The sequence below is a fragment of the Paramacrobiotus metropolitanus genome, unplaced genomic scaffold, assembly GCF_019649055.1.
Source record: "Paramacrobiotus metropolitanus isolate TYO unplaced genomic scaffold, Prichtersi_v1.0 Parri_scaffold0000049, whole genome shotgun sequence".
Taxonomy (NCBI): domain Eukaryota; kingdom Metazoa; phylum Tardigrada; class Eutardigrada; order Parachela; family Macrobiotidae; genus Paramacrobiotus; species Paramacrobiotus metropolitanus.
Window position 1 is genome coordinate 86,800 of NW_026570269.1, and position 17,505 is coordinate 104,304.

A 17,505-nucleotide genomic window follows, 5' to 3' on the forward strand; every position below is an offset into this window, starting at 1 on the left:
TGCTGAGCGATGCGCTGACGAGCACGCATTATTGATTAACTGCAATTTGCTTGATACCAGATGCCAATGCCATAATGTTAAGCCGAAAATGAAATTCCTGCGCAAATAATTTACACAATTTTATCTCGCACAGCGATCTCTAGCAGCCTTAAAAAGGGCAGCGATCTCCAACCTTACAGTTACCCCGTTACTTGTTTTACCCTCTTTCTGTGCATGTTGTTCCGTAATCCAGATTTCAATATTTCAAGCCTTGGAAAATGTTTGGAGGCAGTGTCACACAGGTCCTAATAGACAGCGACAGGTACAACTACAATTACTCCTGTTATGATTCTCCCAGTCCCAGACCCAAACGAGCGACCAAGACTCAGCGCGTACCCGTTGCCAGTCGTCCAGCTAAGGAATGCAACAAACTGCCACAACTGAAGAACAGTTCGGGTTATAAAGAACTGCGACACGTTGCCACCGCGCTCATTGGCATAAAATTCCTCATCGTGCCCTTGACCGTTACCAGTACGTACTGCAGATTCAAGAAAACTATTCGTCTTTTTGAACGTTGCGATCGTCTAATTACGAATACAGAACATCATTAAAGCATTCCAATGAACTGAAAAATTAATCCACAGGATAAGTGAAATTACATAATACGATATACAGTAATTACGGAGTCTATTAATTTCGTTATTGCTTACAATATAGGTGACCGCTTTCAGTTTTAAGTAGTTCACTCTATTACTTAAATTATGTTCATTGCCGGTTACAGATTTTTCTTATTATTTCTCTGTAATTGTGTTACTTACTGTATGCATACTTGCATAGCGACCGTCCTACTTCCGTATGAAGAACTTTCTGCCCTTCACGTCTGCAACTATATCACTGCGTTTTTTCTACTCGTTGTGATCACGAAAATGTGGGGCATTACCGGTATGCGAACGGAGAATCAAAAGGTCATCGCCCGCCATCTCCGCTGTCTGACCATTCTAACGTTCTTCACACTCCTCCTAATCACCGCGATAACAATGCAACTGCGCAGCGATACCAACGGTGTCTTCAGTCAGGTCACCGGGGATCTGCAGCGCGTACAGTCGTCGGCATTAATTCTACCGGAGGGCTACGCCGTGGCTGTGCAATGGCTGGGTAGCGGACTGACCGGCTGTTATGCCAATGTGTATCTGCTACTGCTCTTCAGTTTAATTCTGACCACTACGCTGTGGATCAACACTCTCACTAGTCTACCGGCTGGAGCGGAAATGAAAAACGAACGCACTGAGGACCGATCAGCGACGACCCCGACTGCAGCTCGCGATGCTGCCGGCACACCTGGCCAAGGGCGCGTGGTCAAAACCATTAGATGCTGGCCATTCTGTTTTGAAATCGTGGTTAGGGAGTACTTCGAATAACCACGATTGCGACGTAAAAACTTCGTTTTAATTATCGGGTTGTATCGATGAAATTGTTGTTCAGGTAGTCATATCCTTTTGGCATATCACTGTAACCTCGTACACATCGAAACAGTTGTCTCAGCGCAGAGGTGGGCATGACCTTTCTTGGTATTGCAAGACTCCGGGGTCTGTTTTGATTTTGAGATGCCATTGTAAACAAGAGATACCTAACGCATGTGATGTTTTCGTAAAAATCTTGTAAATACATATATTGAAATTGTGGTGCTTTGTTAGACTACTGATGTGATAAATTCTACTTGTATTAAACAGAAAACCATTTACTCTGCATTTGCACTACAAAGATATGTACTCGTAAGATATTCGACATCCGAGAAAGCCTAAAGACTGGTACGATTACAGCACCGCGATAATTGAAGTCACTAATTCCAATTTTACCGTAAAGATCGATGTCTCTCGCCGGCCGCCGTAAGCGAATCAATTACTATGGTTCATATGAATGTTAGCACAAGTGTTAAGGATACGCTTATGCCCTTACGAAAATATGTAAGCCAGAGTTCCAATGTTTACAGCGACGGTGCTCCCGGATCGAAGATGCGCGTGATTTCATAATTTCATTAGGTGCCACAGGTAAGCAAGTACGACCAAGAAGTAAACAGCGGTATGTCAGCAGCCAGACTAGCGGATCAGCTTGTTCTATGTGCTCGTACAACAGGATGCAGCTGTGCGCTTTGCTTTGCGGATCGTCGGCACCGTTGCACGGAAAGACTGCCGGGAATGCAATATTCAAAGATTTCCAGGACGTAAGAAAAAATCTCTCGAGAGGGTAGTTTTTGCGGAATGTGGGATGGGTTTAAATGATTAAATTTCATGCATCATGCAGTGATCAACAGCGACATTACCGGGTTCTGATCAATTTTTCATGTCGTGCTTGCAGTTGCTGGTATTTTAATAACAGATGACTCGACCGTTGTATAGAAGTTATACATACATAGAATTAACACAGTTATGCAGAAAATTAAGTACTGTAATCAAAGAAACCGAGGTAAACGAGGTACACTGTACTCGTTCGCAGACAGCTTCACTTGCCATTGTGTAATACAATACCTGTGTTGCTTTCAACATCACACACGGTCGTTGTTAAATTTGTCATTAATTTTGCGAAATCAACGTTATTAATGCTGCAAAATATGCAAACATATGGACTGTTCTTCTTAAACCAAAAGGGTTTCAGTAAATACTACAAAGATAACTGCAGACAGATAGACAGCCACTTGTAGATAACTAAAACGTACAGATATTCTATGACGAGCAAAGCGTATAATAAGGGGGGATCCATAAATTACGTACGCAGCGAACCAGGGAGGGAGGGGTCCAAAAAGTGTGACAAGCTGTGACGGCCTTGACGAACCCAGGGGGGAGGGGGTGGTCAGCTCCATGTATTACGATTGAGCGAACCAGGGGGGAGGGGTCAAGCAAACGTGACGGACCGCTACGAAGGGGGAGGGAGGGGTGAAAAAATTGTGGTTTTCTGCGTACGTAATTTATGGATGCCCCCTAACTGAATTACGTATGTATTCATACTTAACATACTTTAATAATTAATTTATCTTCTAAAGTAGATTTGATGTAAGCAGCGTGCGCGATATTTGTTCAGTTTTAATTGCAGTATGTGTAATACAAAACGCCTGCGTGCTTGCTAACCTGAGTGCCGGTAGTAAGTACTAAGCAACAATTTTTTTATCCAGGGTCAAACAACCAGTTCGGACATAAGAACACGCTCATAGGTGTTCTGTACCGGTGTCTCACAAGAATGACAATTGTAGAGTTCTTGTGTTTCGCTATATAACAATGCGGCAAAACAAGCACTTTATTGTAAATTTCGCTACATTGTACATGAAGTTCTCTATACATCACCCACAAATCAAGTTCAGCGTCCGGTCGATCGTCGAAAGTTGATTAAAGTGTCTTAATGATGTGGTGAGTAAGTTTACTTCTTGCGTAATGGTTTTTCAAAAATTCTTTTGTACGAGTGTCGAGCTGGTGTGCAAATGCTAATGCACGTTAGACCCCATCAACGTCAAAGCGTTTCTGTCCGTTGGAAGTGCATAATTAATTGTCAAAGTAGAATACTCGATCGGAATTAATGCACTGAATGAAGTCACTTATTGTTAAGTCAGTAGTAAGGACGCTGGTTTTGTAGTTCAGAAGTATTTTTGGTGTTTTTTTAATACGTACACGGTACATTGCATAATTGCTATAATTTTTTAATAAGAAGTATTCGTATTAGTTAGCAATTCTTGCTCACATATAAGTATTGCCTTGTGCGAAACTTAACAATTATGGATTTTCATATCTTCGTGGGATTATTGACGTTTGTAATAGGCAAGTGTGTGCGTATATAGCTGTTCGCAGTAGCCTTTCCCAAAAAATAAGCAAACGTTTTAACTTGCTTGCATACGAATACATAAAGGTAGTGGGGCATATCTACATATATCTATAATTATATACGAGTATTATAAAAGTTTATTGGCTTATTCTAAGTATATCTGTACACTACTCTGTTTACGATCAGTGGCAGGCTGATAAAATTCCAGCGGTATTACTGTAATATTGTTACGCCTATTACGTGTCATCCTTTTCAGCCAGAGCAATGCAGTAGTTGCAGTTTTTTATGAATAATTGGAGTTGCAGTTAATCATATGCAGTGCTTCATTACCAATAATAAACTTGTCAAATGATATTTATATTGTACGAGTACAACCGCCAACTGAAACTTTCCAGTTCTAATTGTAAATAGCCCTGTTTTTAACCGTTTTAGTAAGTAGTTACTCTAAGTGTAAATACGTGTTAACCGTTGCTGCACATGCATTCCTCTTGAATGAGTAACGTGCATGACTTTAGAATTCCAAAGGGCAATCATTCCTAACTGAAATAAAATTGATTCTCTTTTTTGTGTGCTAATACCATGGAATTGTATGCAAGTAGAAAATATGCAGATAGTTTTAGGAGTACAACCATGCCGCGTCTCTCGAAGAGTACAGAATGGGTTCTTTCTGTACTTCCTTAGCGCGGCTTTGGTGCGACACAAGTATGCAGGGTTGGCTGAAAAATGCACTTAGTCCTACTCGGCCTTGTAAGTAACACTTGGTGAAATTTAAACTTATCGGCAATAATCCTGTATCGGTGTTAACGTTACCTTTGCCGCAGTGGTTCATCAAATGGATGAAGTAAAGTATCTCTCTGATGATCTGATCATGGATTTCTTATCTTTCTTACTGAGTACGTAACTACTACAACCACATACTGTACTTAACACAATTTTGTAGCAGTTTTTTTGCTGCGCTAGTGCATGGTCCGGCGACTCCGATTCATCCGTAACCACAATCTGCAGTCGGCTGTTCATGGTGGCGGGTTGGCAAGGTCGGCAGCGTTGCTGACCGGAAGCTGACTACCATGTACACGTGTAACAACGGTTGGGATGCACGAGCAACCTAATGTACTACGGTTATGCAACGCCAGTAGCAACGGTAGCGCAGCGTAACGCGGCCAGCGTAAGAGACCATCGTAAGAGATTACTGTATTGGCAAATACAGCTAATAAAAACTACTAACGCTCTTACTGGGGGCAAAGTTATAAGCCAATTTCTATCGCTACAATAATAATGTTTTTCGTAGTGCAGTGAAACGTAGTTGCAGTATTACTGTTCGGTCTACTGTAAAAATACAACATTACTGGGCGGTCACATCATGGTCAGCAGACTGAAGTTATAAGTATCAGTTGGTCTGAGTTGGTTTTTTGGTTGCAAGAAGTGAGATTTAATAATAATTTCGAAAAGTATAGAAATAGTTAATCTGTTCACATGGCACATGCTAGGTATATGTAATCATCTTTTAGTTCTGCGCCAACGTTCTCATGATCAGTCTTTTTTGTTGAAATGAAACAGTTTATCACAACAAAATGTTCCTTCGCAATTAATACGCCGGGTTACAATGTTTTGTTACCAAAATTGCACCTGTTGTCAGTAATATCAGAAGCATTCAACCGATGCAAGTGAAATTAATTATGCAGGTTATTAGGGGAATTAAGTTTAAGTATTAAGAATTAATAAGTATGATATCTTACGGTTCCCAACTTCCCATATTATAACAACAACGGTAACAGTGCATGCGTTTTTGTTTGCTAAATGTTCGAAATTCTAGTCATAGGCCCATATACGTTTTATATATTTTGTTTGTGGACGTGGGCATTACGGTATTACCATAGGATGACGAACAGTCGAACAGAGCGGCTATCATCAAATGGTCAGCTGCGAATCCCGAATCCGATAAAAAATTACAAGAGCTATGAGTGCCGAATTACAACTTACAGTATCATTATCAACATGCATGTTAATAATGATGTATGCATGTTGATATGAATCATACCGATGATACAATTATTAATTTCATCATTATCATTGATTGCTTTCTGTAATTACCGCAGGTACATGTTTTTCTCAATTAATCTTCCCATGGTTTTACCCGGTGCAATTCGCTTACTGGGCGCTGGGCGGTCCAGGCATCGGCGCCCCGATCCCCCAGGACAATATCATGGGAGCTAATGCCGATATTGGTCTCATCCGCGACAACGCTCCCCCAAAGTCACCAGGGCCCGCCACAGCAGCACCGGCCCCCGCCGCGGGTGCCACTCCGGCGCCCGATGCTGCATCCGATACGAAACCCCCCATGGGCATCGTGGCAACACTGCCACCCGATGCCAAGAATGCCGCAGTCGCCAGCGCTAGCGCTGCCGGTGAGTCTAAGACTGCTCGCGAGATCAAACTGAAAGGTCAACCGGCGAAAATGGACCTCAAAGAGGGTATCGTCATGGCTGCTAAACACCATGGACGGAATGATACCGTCCCGGTTAACATTAAGCTGAAGACCATCCTTCAGCAGTCTCTGGAACAATTCGTCAAAACATCAGATCGAAAGACTACTAAAAAGTCGACCTAAAAGACATGAGAATTTTCCGGTTCCTAATCTTTCGCAACAAGCCGAAGCCTTCCTTAGATTCTACATGTAGCGCGAAGTTCCGTTCAGCGACGAATGTGGTTCTCTGTGCAGCCATACAACCACTTTCCATATTTTGTACCAATCTCTGATAATACTATGTTTTTAGCATTACAAAAAATAATTCGTGGAAACTGCTACATAATCTGCTGCTGTTACATATATGTACATAATCCATATATAGTAATGTTATGTTTATATATAGTAATAGTCAGCGAAACGTTCCCTTCGGCCTTTAAACACATGGCCTTTAATACCTTTTAAACACATATAACAGACAATCAATATTTTTGCGCATCATGGAAATAAACACCGACAATAACACTGAAATAGGGAACCTTATATACGCGTAACATTTCCAATGAGTACACCGCATAAATAGAGTCAAGTCTAATTGGACGACTACGCAAAAATGTATACAACAGACCAGGAGAATAGGGATGCTTGTAAAATGGATGATCTATACTCGGAGACACCATAACACAGTCAAAAGAAGCACGTACAAGCCGCCGCGAGCTCACCCACTTGCCGAGCTCGCCAAACTTAAAAAACCCAAAAACTAACCAGCTGCGCGTGCACTGCCACATCAACAAATCAAAAGACAATTCCACACCGATAATAACGAACACACCAACCACCGTCCAACGATCCTATCGATCGACCATCAGCTCAAAATTCACCTGTCCCAACTTATCTGTCCGGCTGTGCTCGATGTTCTTGGCCCAGGCTTTGCATTCCACATTGATCACCACACCCTGCTGCGGATTGAGGAACTCCACCATGGCCACGGGAGTTAGATAGTTGGGCCGGTTCTCATATGGGAAGAAGTTAGGCGAAAAGGATTCGGGATGGATGCGGATGGGACCAATGTTCTCCTTGTCCACGGAATCTTGTCCGCTGCACGTGTAGTACAGTTGATCGGGTTTTAAGGTGATTTTCTGCTTTTCCACGTATCTTTGCAGATCCTCCGGATAGTTCTTGTTAGCGATATCCGTCGCGTTGTACGGCTCAGGCACCCAACCGAAAATCTACAACAAACCCACAGCTTATTTCTACGTGTACTGTATGTCAGTAGTGTGCTATAATAATTGATCGCTTTTACGTTTTTGTCGCTATCTTGGTGGATATGTACTTAGTTTTCCTTGTTGAGATTGTTTCTTAGTTTAGCCAGTTATCGGCTCCCTGAATCCGTTCAGAGATAATTTAAAACAGTACAATAAAGTCATCTTTTAAAAGAAAGCTGCCGCTGAATTCAAAAAAGCTTTCGCGATTAAAAGGTTGCTGAAAGGTAAAATTTCGTTAATTTAAGAAAACCATGCCCAGTGCATATGACAACATTTTAGCAGTTTTTGTGTCATATAGTTAGGGTTCACTCAATAGTACGACCAAGTGCTAAATGATGTAAAAGAACAAAAATTTTCAATGAACCACCTTATTCAGCTTGAGGAGAACACAAGGCTGTCCGTGCTTGTAGCCGTAATTATTTTCTTTCGTGCAGGGGCCCAGTTTTTCCAAGGGGTACCTACAGACAACCTTCGTCTTCTCATCCGGACGTCTGTTGGTGCAGTCAATGTTGCTGCCATCCGAATGCGTCGCAGAATTAGCGTCATATGCTGAAAAAGATCATGCTCTTTGAATAAACACATACTTATTCGCCCGCTATTCAATTTTTAATTCAGTAATTTTAGCGATTACTATTCGAGGTAAATAGTCTACCGCTCACAAAACTGAACACTGCAATGTTTCTCATTTTACATTAATTATAACAATATGGATGCGGTGTAAAGAAGGTACCACTTCTTTTGGATAATGTTCACCTAAACGGGAGAAAATACAGTGTACATTAGTATGGGAGAACTTACCTAACAGATACTCGTTTAGACTGTCTATGTATTTCTGAGTCGTTTCCGTCGGTTGTCCACTGGTTGTCTTTACCCAAATCAGTGAGCTTCCCGTATCGGGTGGGGTCGGTCGGAAACCCATACCTGGAAACAATAGACAAATGACAATACATCACCAGTCCACCAGAGTCGTACGAAATCTGTTTTCTGTATATACCAGCACGCCACTTTACGGTTCTGGTTGGTGAAAAACGCTGGTAACAACATTTATACGCAAAACTTTATTTTATCCGTCTGCATCTGGACCCTCATTGTACTTCTAAAAACCACAATGTGAACATTGTGTTGTGCAATTTCATTTCCTTATGCCCATGGCAAGAACAATCCCTAAAATTCTTTGATTCCTATTGGTGCGTGCAACTACTAGGGTACCAAACTAGGTGCGGGGAATATTTGTAAAATTAAATAAGTCAATATATGTTACGTTTGGCAGTGCCATACAATACGTTCGAGCTTAAATTCAATCACAATCACATAAAATCTGTCAAATGATGTGAAATATTACGCCAACCTTATTTTTTATAGCTTAAAAGTCAGGTCATAATTATATATCTGCCCAAATAAAGACTATAAAGGGCCGCAATAACCGAAACACATGTATCCATTCTTTCAAAAAGGAAATTCAGCGGAAAATGTTTTGACCAGAAGCTTATCTATTATGTTTTCTAAAAGGGCGCCATAAGTGATTAAATCGCAAAAAAACTAAATCAACGGTCTCTCACAAGCTCAGTCAAAATAATGTTGCAACGTCTTCTGGCTGACAGTGGCAGTTTTTTAAACAGCGATACTGTCCAGTAACCCGCAGAGCACTTTATTGCAACAGACCGAAAAATCAATGAAAACCTGCGCATGTCACGATATGGATTTGGCGTGCAAACCCAGCGTGCCATCTAATGCGCTAACATATCACTCTGTGCAATTTTCCAATAACCTTCATTTATCGCGGGCCAATAAAAATGCGTGTAATAAATGAATGATAGGGAAACTGTGAGCACTGGGTACATTCAGTAAAAATTTTTCAGTGCCGGAGAGACAGAAAGTACCACAGGCCTTCAGGCACAAATTACATCAAGAAACATTTGGCAAATTTTTCTGTGAAAAACAAATAAAATAGCTACGTCACTTCCATTTATTTATATGGTACGATACGCAGGCATACAGGACGATGTTCAAAATCTCTCAATTCTTTGAAGAGCTAACACATATGATATGCCTGATGGTGAAGTACTGTAATTGTCTGTAACCACTAAAAGCACCAACGAATAGCAATTTAAAGGCAACCTAATAACCAAGATGCAGAAGCAAAACAACACAACGAAAAATCGTTAGAATTCATAAGTTTATAAATAATTCCGAGCCGAATGAAAGTGTGAGCTATCAAAATTCACACATAAAAGACATCTCGGTTAACTGCTAAGTACGTGCGTACTTAAGCTGGCGATAATGTCCTAAGCCATTCAAATAACGCAGACATTTAAATGTAGCTAACGAGGTGATGCAATGTTTTTTAATGTCATAAACAACAGCTATTTTCCGCTTGATTTCCAGTAAATGACCGAGGCAAACGCAAGTGTTCAATGGAAAGCACAAACAAACAAATTAAACAGAAGACATTTTAAAACACGATTTATTATCTTCAAGAGCAGAAGGACAGTGTAGAAACTTCCGGTCAAGTAAAGCACGAGTCGCACTGACAACCTTGGAATTTCAGAGTATGAAATTTCAAAATGTACCAATTGGCATGAAATAAGCTCAAAATTGCCATTATCCTTGGCATAATTTACTACCATAACGCTATTCGTATTTCAAGCAATCTTAAAATGTTTCTGGCTACTCTAACCTCACAAAATACGCAACAGTGAGAGACAGCAGGAAGTGCACTCGTGTTCTGTAAAACAATTTCGAAACAAAAAAATTTCCCCCTGGAGCATTAATTTTCAAAAATTTTTGAACAATCAAATTTAGTGGAACATAAATGCCACACAGCTGAAAACAGAATAGTAAATTTCACTTTGACGTTGTGCAATCGAAAGTTCGAAACAAAATTTTTTACCCTACTATCCACGTTAATTTCAAATAACCAACCATTTGAGGAAGGAAACATCTCTGAGTCTTGTGAACTGAATCTATTTGTTCTCAATAAGTAAAATGATTTAGTAAAAATGGCACGTTTGAGAATTTTACCAGTGGAATACGAATGACACAAAATCCGAGCATGCAAAATGCAAACAAGGTCGACAAAGCCGAGTCAAGTGCCAAGATCAACGAAATCATAAGCATCACAAGTACTTCCATCCGAACAACTTCCTGATCATCTCAAGGTTTACAAGGAAAAAATTTGACAAAAAACTTAATTTTAAATACTTAACTTTTAAATACTTAACATTAAATTATTTAATTTTAAATACATAACAAGAAGCACTATAACGTACCGGGTTTGTTGCCAATAATGCCTTGCTCTTTCACCCATTTGGGCTGTGTGGTATCCAGTGTCTGGAGAAAGAGCACGAGCAGCACTGCAAAGAATGCAGCCAAAACTCCGTAAAAAATCAGATAAAAGACGGTAATCTGTAGCCAGCTCTTTCCGGTCCGTCCCAGGACCTTTCCCGTTGATTTATCATAGAGGAAATTAAGGAAATCGCGCATTTTACTCGGCGCCTGCTTGGGCTGTCCGCCGACGAAAGTGACATGCTCCGTGGTCTTGGAAGCCATAATTGGCGAGCCGGGAACGGCAGAGATCAAGGAGGAACTGAGCGGGACCCACAGGGAGCACAGACGCACGGGAAGGGCGGAAAGTGTGGGGCTTTGCGCGGCTGTGAATAATCGGAATGAGCTGTGCTAGTAGCTATGTAGCGTTATCTGGCAATGTCGCAATAGTGCGCTGCTGCAGCACGATAGGAGATAACTTGGGCGATAGGCGGCTCCGCGCTGTTCCAACAACGACCGGGGCAATAAAGCTAAGGTTTACGACGGTTTGATGGATAATATTTGGCGATATGGAGGGAATTATGAAATGGCTCGAGAAATATCGGATAGAAAAACACCGATGTTATAGTCTGCAGGGAAAACGGGTGCCATCACCAGCCGTAGTTTACCGATTATTCATTGCACGATGCCAAACCTGATTACTGTATTCAGTCGCCCTTGGCGTGAGACATATGGCGAGCCGGTTGGTGCACGGTAGGCCATACGTGCAAAACGGGTCGTATGGACGTGCTCCCCTTGAATGCAGCGAACGGTTCCGGTTCAATATTAATTTTTAACTTGCAAGGTAATATTATGTATTATCCCAATGTCCGCGTTCTCGTGTGGAATTGTGCCGTAGTATTCCAAAGTGTTCCAAGTGTCAAAAGCATCTGTGGTAATGCGCATGACGAAAAGACACAATAATCTACCCTAGTGTATTTGAGGTCCTGACCGGAAGTGCCGAAATTGCCGAATAAATTGTCGGGAATTAACTTTTCTCAGTTTTGGTTTATACTCGGACTCTAGATAATTTTAATACTTAACAGACTTTAATTACTGTATAAGTACGTAAATGGATCGATAGAAGTACATGTCCTTACAAGCTTAATACTTGAAGCTGTTTTGTCCTATCGATCTCCAAAACAGATGCGGCAAGCTATTACGCCTGTGTAAAATATGTTTATAATATAATATAATATATTACATTATTAATGTAATCGTAGTCTTTCTCTGGGTCCTGAGCGACGTGTACCGTACTTTTCAGCAATTTGCAGACTACAGAGACGCATTGTTGTCGAGACTCAAAGCATGGTATGTATATAGGAGATAAGCAAGGTATCCCTTTACTGGTATACAATGTACCTTGCTCAAAGTGTGCCTTTTTTTTCTACATACTTATTACTGTGACGCTACAGCTTTAGCGTCATATAGGTAGCAAGTATCAACCACAGTTGTTCGTTTATAGTTTGTTATTTATCGTTGATTTTTATCACCTTATACTGTACATAAATTAAAATAGTAGAATAATATGTAAAACTATTGTTGCAAAATGTCCGTAAGTGTATTCTGATATTGAGACACGTACAGTAATTATTGCAATAATAAGAGTACTTACAAGTACTTACTGTGCAAAACCCAGAGCACGCTGCTTTACCGCTGCATTTGTGGGATATATTGATGCGGAGAAGTTTACAGTGTAAACAAACTGCATGAGGTTTGCACAAAGGGACACATTTCATTAAATCTGCATTTAAAAAGTTGAAAATGTTACTGTGTGCAGAGGGAGTATTGACTCTTATACAAACAGAAGCGTCAGAAGAATTTATACTTGATAAATCCTCGTAGACAGCTTGCTGTGTTTGATTGAAAAGGACAACTTGCAAGGTATGTCAATAATGTCAATATGGTCGGCATGTCGAGGTAAATATCTTTGAACGCGGCACATGCAGGGCACAATAAGCATTCGTATATGTTATTGGACACAAGCTGCCGAATGTCCATACAAATTTACAGCCAATCAGAGCAACTTCCGAAATAGCCCATATCTGCATGCTTATCATGGCGCAACTATCGACTCGCTCTTGGTAGCTGCTAAAATTAGGAGGAGTAAGTTTTCGAAGCCAGAGTTAATAATGACCAATTACCCTGTGCACGCATAGTTGATTTATTACAACTTATTTTATATACAAATCGCTTTGCCGGATGACCTTTACTATTGTTTTCTTTCTGTACAACAAACAGTAACTGCAGTTACTGCACAGTTGGCTTGTTGTTGCTGCATTTGGTGCTCATTTCAAGCGAACGTATTCACGCCATTTCGCCCTAGCTAGCTGCACGAGTTTTGCAAAGATGGATGAACTATCCAGCACCCGTCATTCATCGCCCGCAAGTTGTGGGTCCTGTTATACTTCCAGTAGATGCAGCTCTGTAATTTCCTCCTTGATTGTCGATGATCCATCTGATTTGTCCGTCGAGTGTGCAACAAAAGCCATGGATGTTCCAGAGATTTGTTCAGAGGATAGGAAAGCCGGTACGTAAGCCCACTCAAAAGCACCGCTTCTCACCGTTAGCCGTATATCCAAAGAAGTGCTTTCACTGACAATCCACAAGCCGCGATCATGATCAGTAGATCCGCGTCTTTTATGAATAGTAACGTACGAGTATTAAAGAGTCCAATTAAAGGAGGAATGCATTCAATTTATTTTTTCTATATATTTAGTCAAATTTCAGTAGTAATCTACTGTTCCATCCGTACTAAAATAATCACGTAACCTTACGTATTTATTGCTGCGCCGAGACATCAAATCATGTACAGAGTACAGCATATCCTGTAAATAGCCGGATATTTGCTGCAGGAGATATTACCATCTCGGTCGGCAAGCAAAATTTAATATTTTGCATGTGTGCAGAGTGCAGACTTAAAAATTTGAGCGAAAATGTTATACAACTTTGATCGCAGGTTCATTTGACACCAGAATCTAGCCAGTCGAAATCGACAACAGCGGTAAGACCGAAAGAATGGCGTAACACCAATGAATTAAAGAAGCGAGCGTTTTTGATGTCCCCAGATATACATAAAATGATGATAATATCATTTACATGTAGCGCTGGATGTAGCGCCGATGTAGAGCCTTTATAAGGACGATCTGCGATATTATCGCATCGTAAATTCTTAATTAAGATATTTGTGTTGCATTTGGGTAAACGAAATTAATTTTTTTCACCAAGATCCATTTTATTACCAGATGCTTACCGGATGTCGACGGTGACTGGCCGATGATTAGTCACTCCGACTCACTCGCACTGTATCCAGAAAAAAACTCTTTATCAAATTTCAGTTCACGCGTATAGTGTTCTCTGTATGTTCCGCAATCTGGTTGAGATTTGTTCTTGACCGCTAAATGATAACATGGGTCACGGCGGCATTGCATTTGCTAATCGACGTGCTACCAGCGGCACGCGTATCATGAAATTAGGGTACTTATGATGCGCACCAAAAAGACTCACAGATAATCAGGACTCAGGATAATGAAATTCTATTTAAAGGTAAAAGCAATATCGACAAGTGCAAAACTGACGGTGAGAGTGGATCATTTGGGAGTTACCATATATACAGTCGTACCACATCTGACCCTGAATATTTAAGTACTACGGTAGTACTTAAACAGTCAACGAAATGAATACGAACCGACATCCATGTGGGGATGCAGAAGGCATCCATGCACCGAGAGAACACGAAACCACAAAAATAAGCACAGTTATACAGGGAAAAATTATGTAGATAAAACGAGTGAATGGGTGAACTTTTTTGAGGGGCATCAGCTGTAAAGGGTAGTCATGATATTAGGGATAAGTAACTCGAAGAATTGGAGGCTTACAGCCTTCGGACTGCAACCGCAATACTTAATAATCTCGCAGAATACGAAGGGCTTCTAAAATTTCTGTTTTAGTTGAAGGACGTTTTTTTCGGGCAAGAGTACATGTAACCAATTTGCATCGATCATAATCGCCATACAATGGCCGCTTATCGTCGGCAAGTCGTCGGCACTGGTTAATTCTGGTTCTGCTTTCCAACAGTTGCAGAAAATCCGCCTATCAGCACTGCGGCACCACTTGACCTTTCGAAGCATCATGCGCCTCGCACGCAGCCAAATATCTGGGCTCCGTACGAAAACGTTATAGCGGCCGGTGCTTGTAATGGTGACTCAGGATCTGATGGGGTCGATGTGGATATTGTACTTCCGGCGACATGTGGTGCCCGACAGCTGAATAAACTGAAACGCTTTCTTACCAGCATCCAGCAGGCTGCAGCTGACGTCTCCAGTGGCAGTGCGGAGCAAGTGCGACTGGCCATATGGAGTCTAGTGGTAAGTTTACATATTCTTTTAAAAATTAGGATCGAACTAGCCAACTAGGAGAACATTTAAATTTGGGTTAATTTCAAAAGCAGGTCTGCACGACCCCAAAAAACACAAAATTATAGGTTTCTAATTGGAAGTTTTGCCCTTACACTTATCATAACGCGCAGGATAGGATTATATATGGGAGTCGTTAAGGTAATAAATATGAATGAATATTTAAATTTGCATTAAAGCCGTTTTCTCTATGATAATCCATATTTTTATTAGCTGCGAAGAGCTAATCTGTATTTTCCGCAGAATGCATGCTTTACCGATAGCAAGTTTTTTTAGTTACCATACAATTAGGTGCAAACGTGGCACTTTAAACTTTCTCAAATTCGCTATTATGGTTTTCGGTTTTTGGTATGCTTTCCGGCAAACCCTTTTCTGATTATGTAATTCTTTATGCGGCCAGTGCGAACGCATTTAACGCCGGTCTTCTTTAATTTGAATGCAGAACAATAAAATCAGCGCTGAAGAATTTGTATCACATGTCCAGTCTGCCGATGTGCCGCTTAAGCGCTTCATCGTTCCATTCGTCAAGGCCAATCTTCCCCATCTGCAACGGGAGCTTCTTCTTTTATCTCAACACACCCAGTTGCTGACCCGAACACCGGAAAACTTGATGGGTCCAAACAAGGATCAGTTTACCGGCTCAGCTAACGAAATCCCGATATCGCCTTCAATACATCGCGAGCCAGCATCGTAAGTGCTACAGTAGACTATGATACTGTATACGAGTGCATTACTTCTGCACTGACTGAAAACTTTAACTCGAAATTAACACAAGTAACCTGTGCAAAAAGGTGCGTGTCCACGAGCGCAATGTTCCCTCAATTATTCCACCATCTGCGAACTGGGCGGGATGAAAAACCGCTAAGCAAAGGTCAACGTGATGCAAAACCGCTGGTACAGACAAATGTTGCCGCCGACACACAACGGAAGTCGCAGTTTGCTGACCTGAACCGGCTGGACAACATTCCCCTGCGTGTAGCGAATCTTGCACAACGTCTGAATCATCTCTTACAGTGGTATGCATTTGAAAAAGCAGAAACGAGCAAAATGTTTACCAACAGTCCGAAATCAAACGAACTGGAGCAATACAGAAAATCCTGGGCGCAGTGGCTGGCAATGCATAATTTAACGAGAATGGAATCAGGTACTAGCTTACGTGAAAAGCACACGAATTACAAATAATAAATTTCGCAAAGCTTCGACGGCATAATCCTTTTGACTCGCAACGGGTACGGCTAACATCTCGGCAAAAATGTCACCTTTATCATGACACCTTTTTTCCCGGTCCGATGAGCCCCCGTAAAAGCTAATGTACCGCCATAATACCGAAGGCATTTATCTTTTTTCGAACAGAAAGCATGACAGTTGAACTGGCTATGCTCTCGACTATAACCGGACAACACGACATTATCAACCAAATCCATAAATCGCTTATGACTCTGAAAACTCAACTGGATCATTCAACAGCGCATATGCGAGAAGCTGAACACTTTTTGAAAATTCAAAATTCCGCTGCACCAGCAATGACTACCAGTAGTATGGCAACAACTTCTGGTGAAAAGGTTAGCAAAGCATTATACTTTAAAATTGCAAAGCATCGGCAAAGCAAATCTCTGCCTTTTACTGGGGTTTTTTTTCTAATCCTTCTTCGGAGAACCGAGCAGCATAAAACATATAAACCGGTGTTTGGCATTGATTTGTAGAAAGGCTTTGCAGCCGTGCGAGAGCCGTGCTGGAGTTGTGGACGACCGGCAAAAAAGCTCTGTGCCGGTTGCCAGAAAGCAAAGTACTGCGAGCGGAATTGTCAGGAAGATGACTGGCCCGTGCACGGACGCAACTGTAAAGTGGCCACACTACTTCCGCCACGAAATCTCTAGATTTCCTTCTTGTGAGTGGTACGGAACGGTTACGTAGGTGCTGGAATGTTGCGTGCATGACCATATGGTTATGGTTGTTGTTAATAGTAATCGTGTTCATGTGATTCACTTGTCAGTGGATTTGTGCTGCATGATTCTTCAGTATGCTCGCATTGTGATGCGTGACACCCTTTTTTCTACGCATATGTACAGTTAAATCATAAAACGCGGCATACCGCTTATGGTACTGGCGAAGCATTATACGTACAGTCTACAGATACTCAGGATTACATGTTTCAAAACAAATTCCGCACACAAGCAAATCTACCAGACTCTGGAAACACGACAAACAAGACTGACGAAAATCCAAAAGACAGAACCCACACATGCTACACAAACTAGTTCTATGGCTGAAT

General features: G+C 41.3%; 4 protein-coding genes across 7 annotated transcripts; 3 read left to right on the forward strand and 1 right to left on the reverse strand.

Moving 5' to 3' along the window:
• Positions 1–45: 45 nt before the first annotated feature.
• LOC129592041 (uncharacterized) lies at positions 46–1,605 on the forward strand. The gene is made up of 2 exons (XM_055487982.1): positions 46–510; positions 817–1,605. Exons 1-2 carry the CDS (start codon positions 258–260, stop codon positions 1,395–1,397), a joined length of 834 nt encoding a protein of 277 aa, XP_055343957.1. The 5' UTR covers positions 46–257; the 3' UTR covers positions 1,398–1,605.
• A 1,987-nt stretch (positions 1,606–3,592) lies between these two features.
• Positions 3,593–6,759, forward strand: LOC129591927 (uncharacterized). 2 transcript variants are annotated; one of them, XM_055487810.1, is made up of 4 exons: positions 4,438–4,533; positions 4,608–4,679; positions 4,747–4,964; positions 5,883–6,759. In XM_055487810.1, exons 3-4 carry the CDS (start codon positions 4,895–4,897, stop codon positions 6,392–6,394), a joined length of 582 nt encoding a protein of 193 aa, XP_055343785.1. In that variant the 5' UTR covers positions 4,438–4,533; positions 4,608–4,679; positions 4,747–4,894; the 3' UTR covers positions 6,395–6,759. The 2 variants fall into 2 exon arrangements, with proteins under 2 accessions (XP_055343786.1, XP_055343785.1); XM_055487811.1 differs by lacking the exons at positions 4,438–4,533; positions 4,608–4,679; positions 4,747–4,964 and adding an exon at positions 3,593–3,782.
• On the reverse strand, positions 6,686–11,445 carry LOC129591926 (sodium/potassium-transporting ATPase subunit beta-2-like). The gene is made up of 4 exons (XM_055487808.1): positions 10,785–11,445; positions 8,314–8,436; positions 7,883–8,064; positions 6,686–7,479 (listed from the first exon to the last, which is right to left on the reverse strand). Exons 1-4 carry the CDS (start codon positions 11,062–11,064, stop codon positions 7,102–7,104), a joined length of 963 nt encoding a protein of 320 aa, XP_055343783.1. The 5' UTR covers positions 11,065–11,445; the 3' UTR covers positions 6,686–7,101.
• A 1,276-nt stretch (positions 11,446–12,721) lies between these two features.
• On the forward strand, positions 12,722–17,314 carry LOC129591924 (protein CBFA2T3-like). 3 transcript variants are annotated; one of them, XM_055487805.1, is made up of 6 exons: positions 12,722–13,348; positions 14,896–15,185; positions 15,676–15,923; positions 16,025–16,377; positions 16,587–16,795; positions 16,937–17,314. In XM_055487805.1, the coding sequence occupies exons 1-6, from the start codon at positions 13,168–13,170 to the stop codon at positions 17,108–17,110; spliced, it is 1,455 nt and encodes a 484-aa protein (XP_055343780.1). In that variant the 5' UTR covers positions 12,722–13,167; the 3' UTR covers positions 17,111–17,314. The 3 variants fall into 3 exon arrangements, with proteins under 3 accessions (XP_055343780.1, XP_055343782.1, XP_055343781.1); XM_055487807.1 differs by having other exon boundaries at positions 15,718–15,923; XM_055487806.1 differs by having other exon boundaries at positions 14,902–15,185.
• Positions 17,315–17,505: the final 191 nt, after the last annotated feature.

What these genes read in the sequence shown, in the direction of transcription:
- LOC129592041 (XM_055487982.1), top strand. Translation starts at nt 258, where the DNA reads ATGTTTGGAGGCAGTGTCACACAGGTCCTAATAGACAGCGACAGGTAC. An exon ending in CGTGCCCTTGACCGTTACCA is followed by an intron (nt 511 to 816) that starts GTACGTACTGCA and finishes ATACTTGCATAG; the next exon opens with CGACCGTCCTACTTCCGTAT.
- LOC129591927 (XM_055487810.1), top strand. Translation starts at nt 4,895, where the DNA reads ATGTACTACGGTTATGCAACGCCAGTAGCAACGGTAGCGCAGCGTAAC. An exon ending in GGCCAGCGTAAGAGACCATC is followed by an intron (nt 4,965 to 5,882) that starts GTAAGAGATTAC and finishes TAATTACCGCAG; the next exon opens with GTACATGTTTTTCTCAATTA.
- LOC129591926 (XM_055487808.1), bottom strand. Translation starts at nt 11,064, where the DNA reads ATGGCTTCCAAGACCACGGAGCATGTCACTTTCGTCGGCGGACAGCCC. An exon ending in CATTATTGGCAACAAACCCG is followed by an intron (nt 8,437 to 10,784) that starts GTACGTTATAGT and finishes TATTGTTTCCAG; the next exon opens with GTATGGGTTTCCGACCGACC. An exon ending in TTCTCCTCAAGCTGAATAAG is followed by an intron (nt 7,480 to 7,882) that starts GTGGTTCATTGA and finishes GGTTTGTTGTAG; the next exon opens with ATTTTCGGTTGGGTGCCTGA.
- LOC129591924 (XM_055487805.1), top strand. Translation starts at nt 13,168, where the DNA reads ATGGATGAACTATCCAGCACCCGTCATTCATCGCCCGCAAGTTGTGGG. An exon ending in ATACATCGCGAGCCAGCATC is followed by an intron (nt 15,924 to 16,024) that starts GTAAGTGCTACA and finishes CTGTGCAAAAAG; the next exon opens with GTGCGTGTCCACGAGCGCAA. An exon ending in CAACAACTTCTGGTGAAAAG is followed by an intron (nt 16,796 to 16,936) that starts GTTAGCAAAGCA and finishes ATTGATTTGTAG; the next exon opens with AAAGGCTTTGCAGCCGTGCG.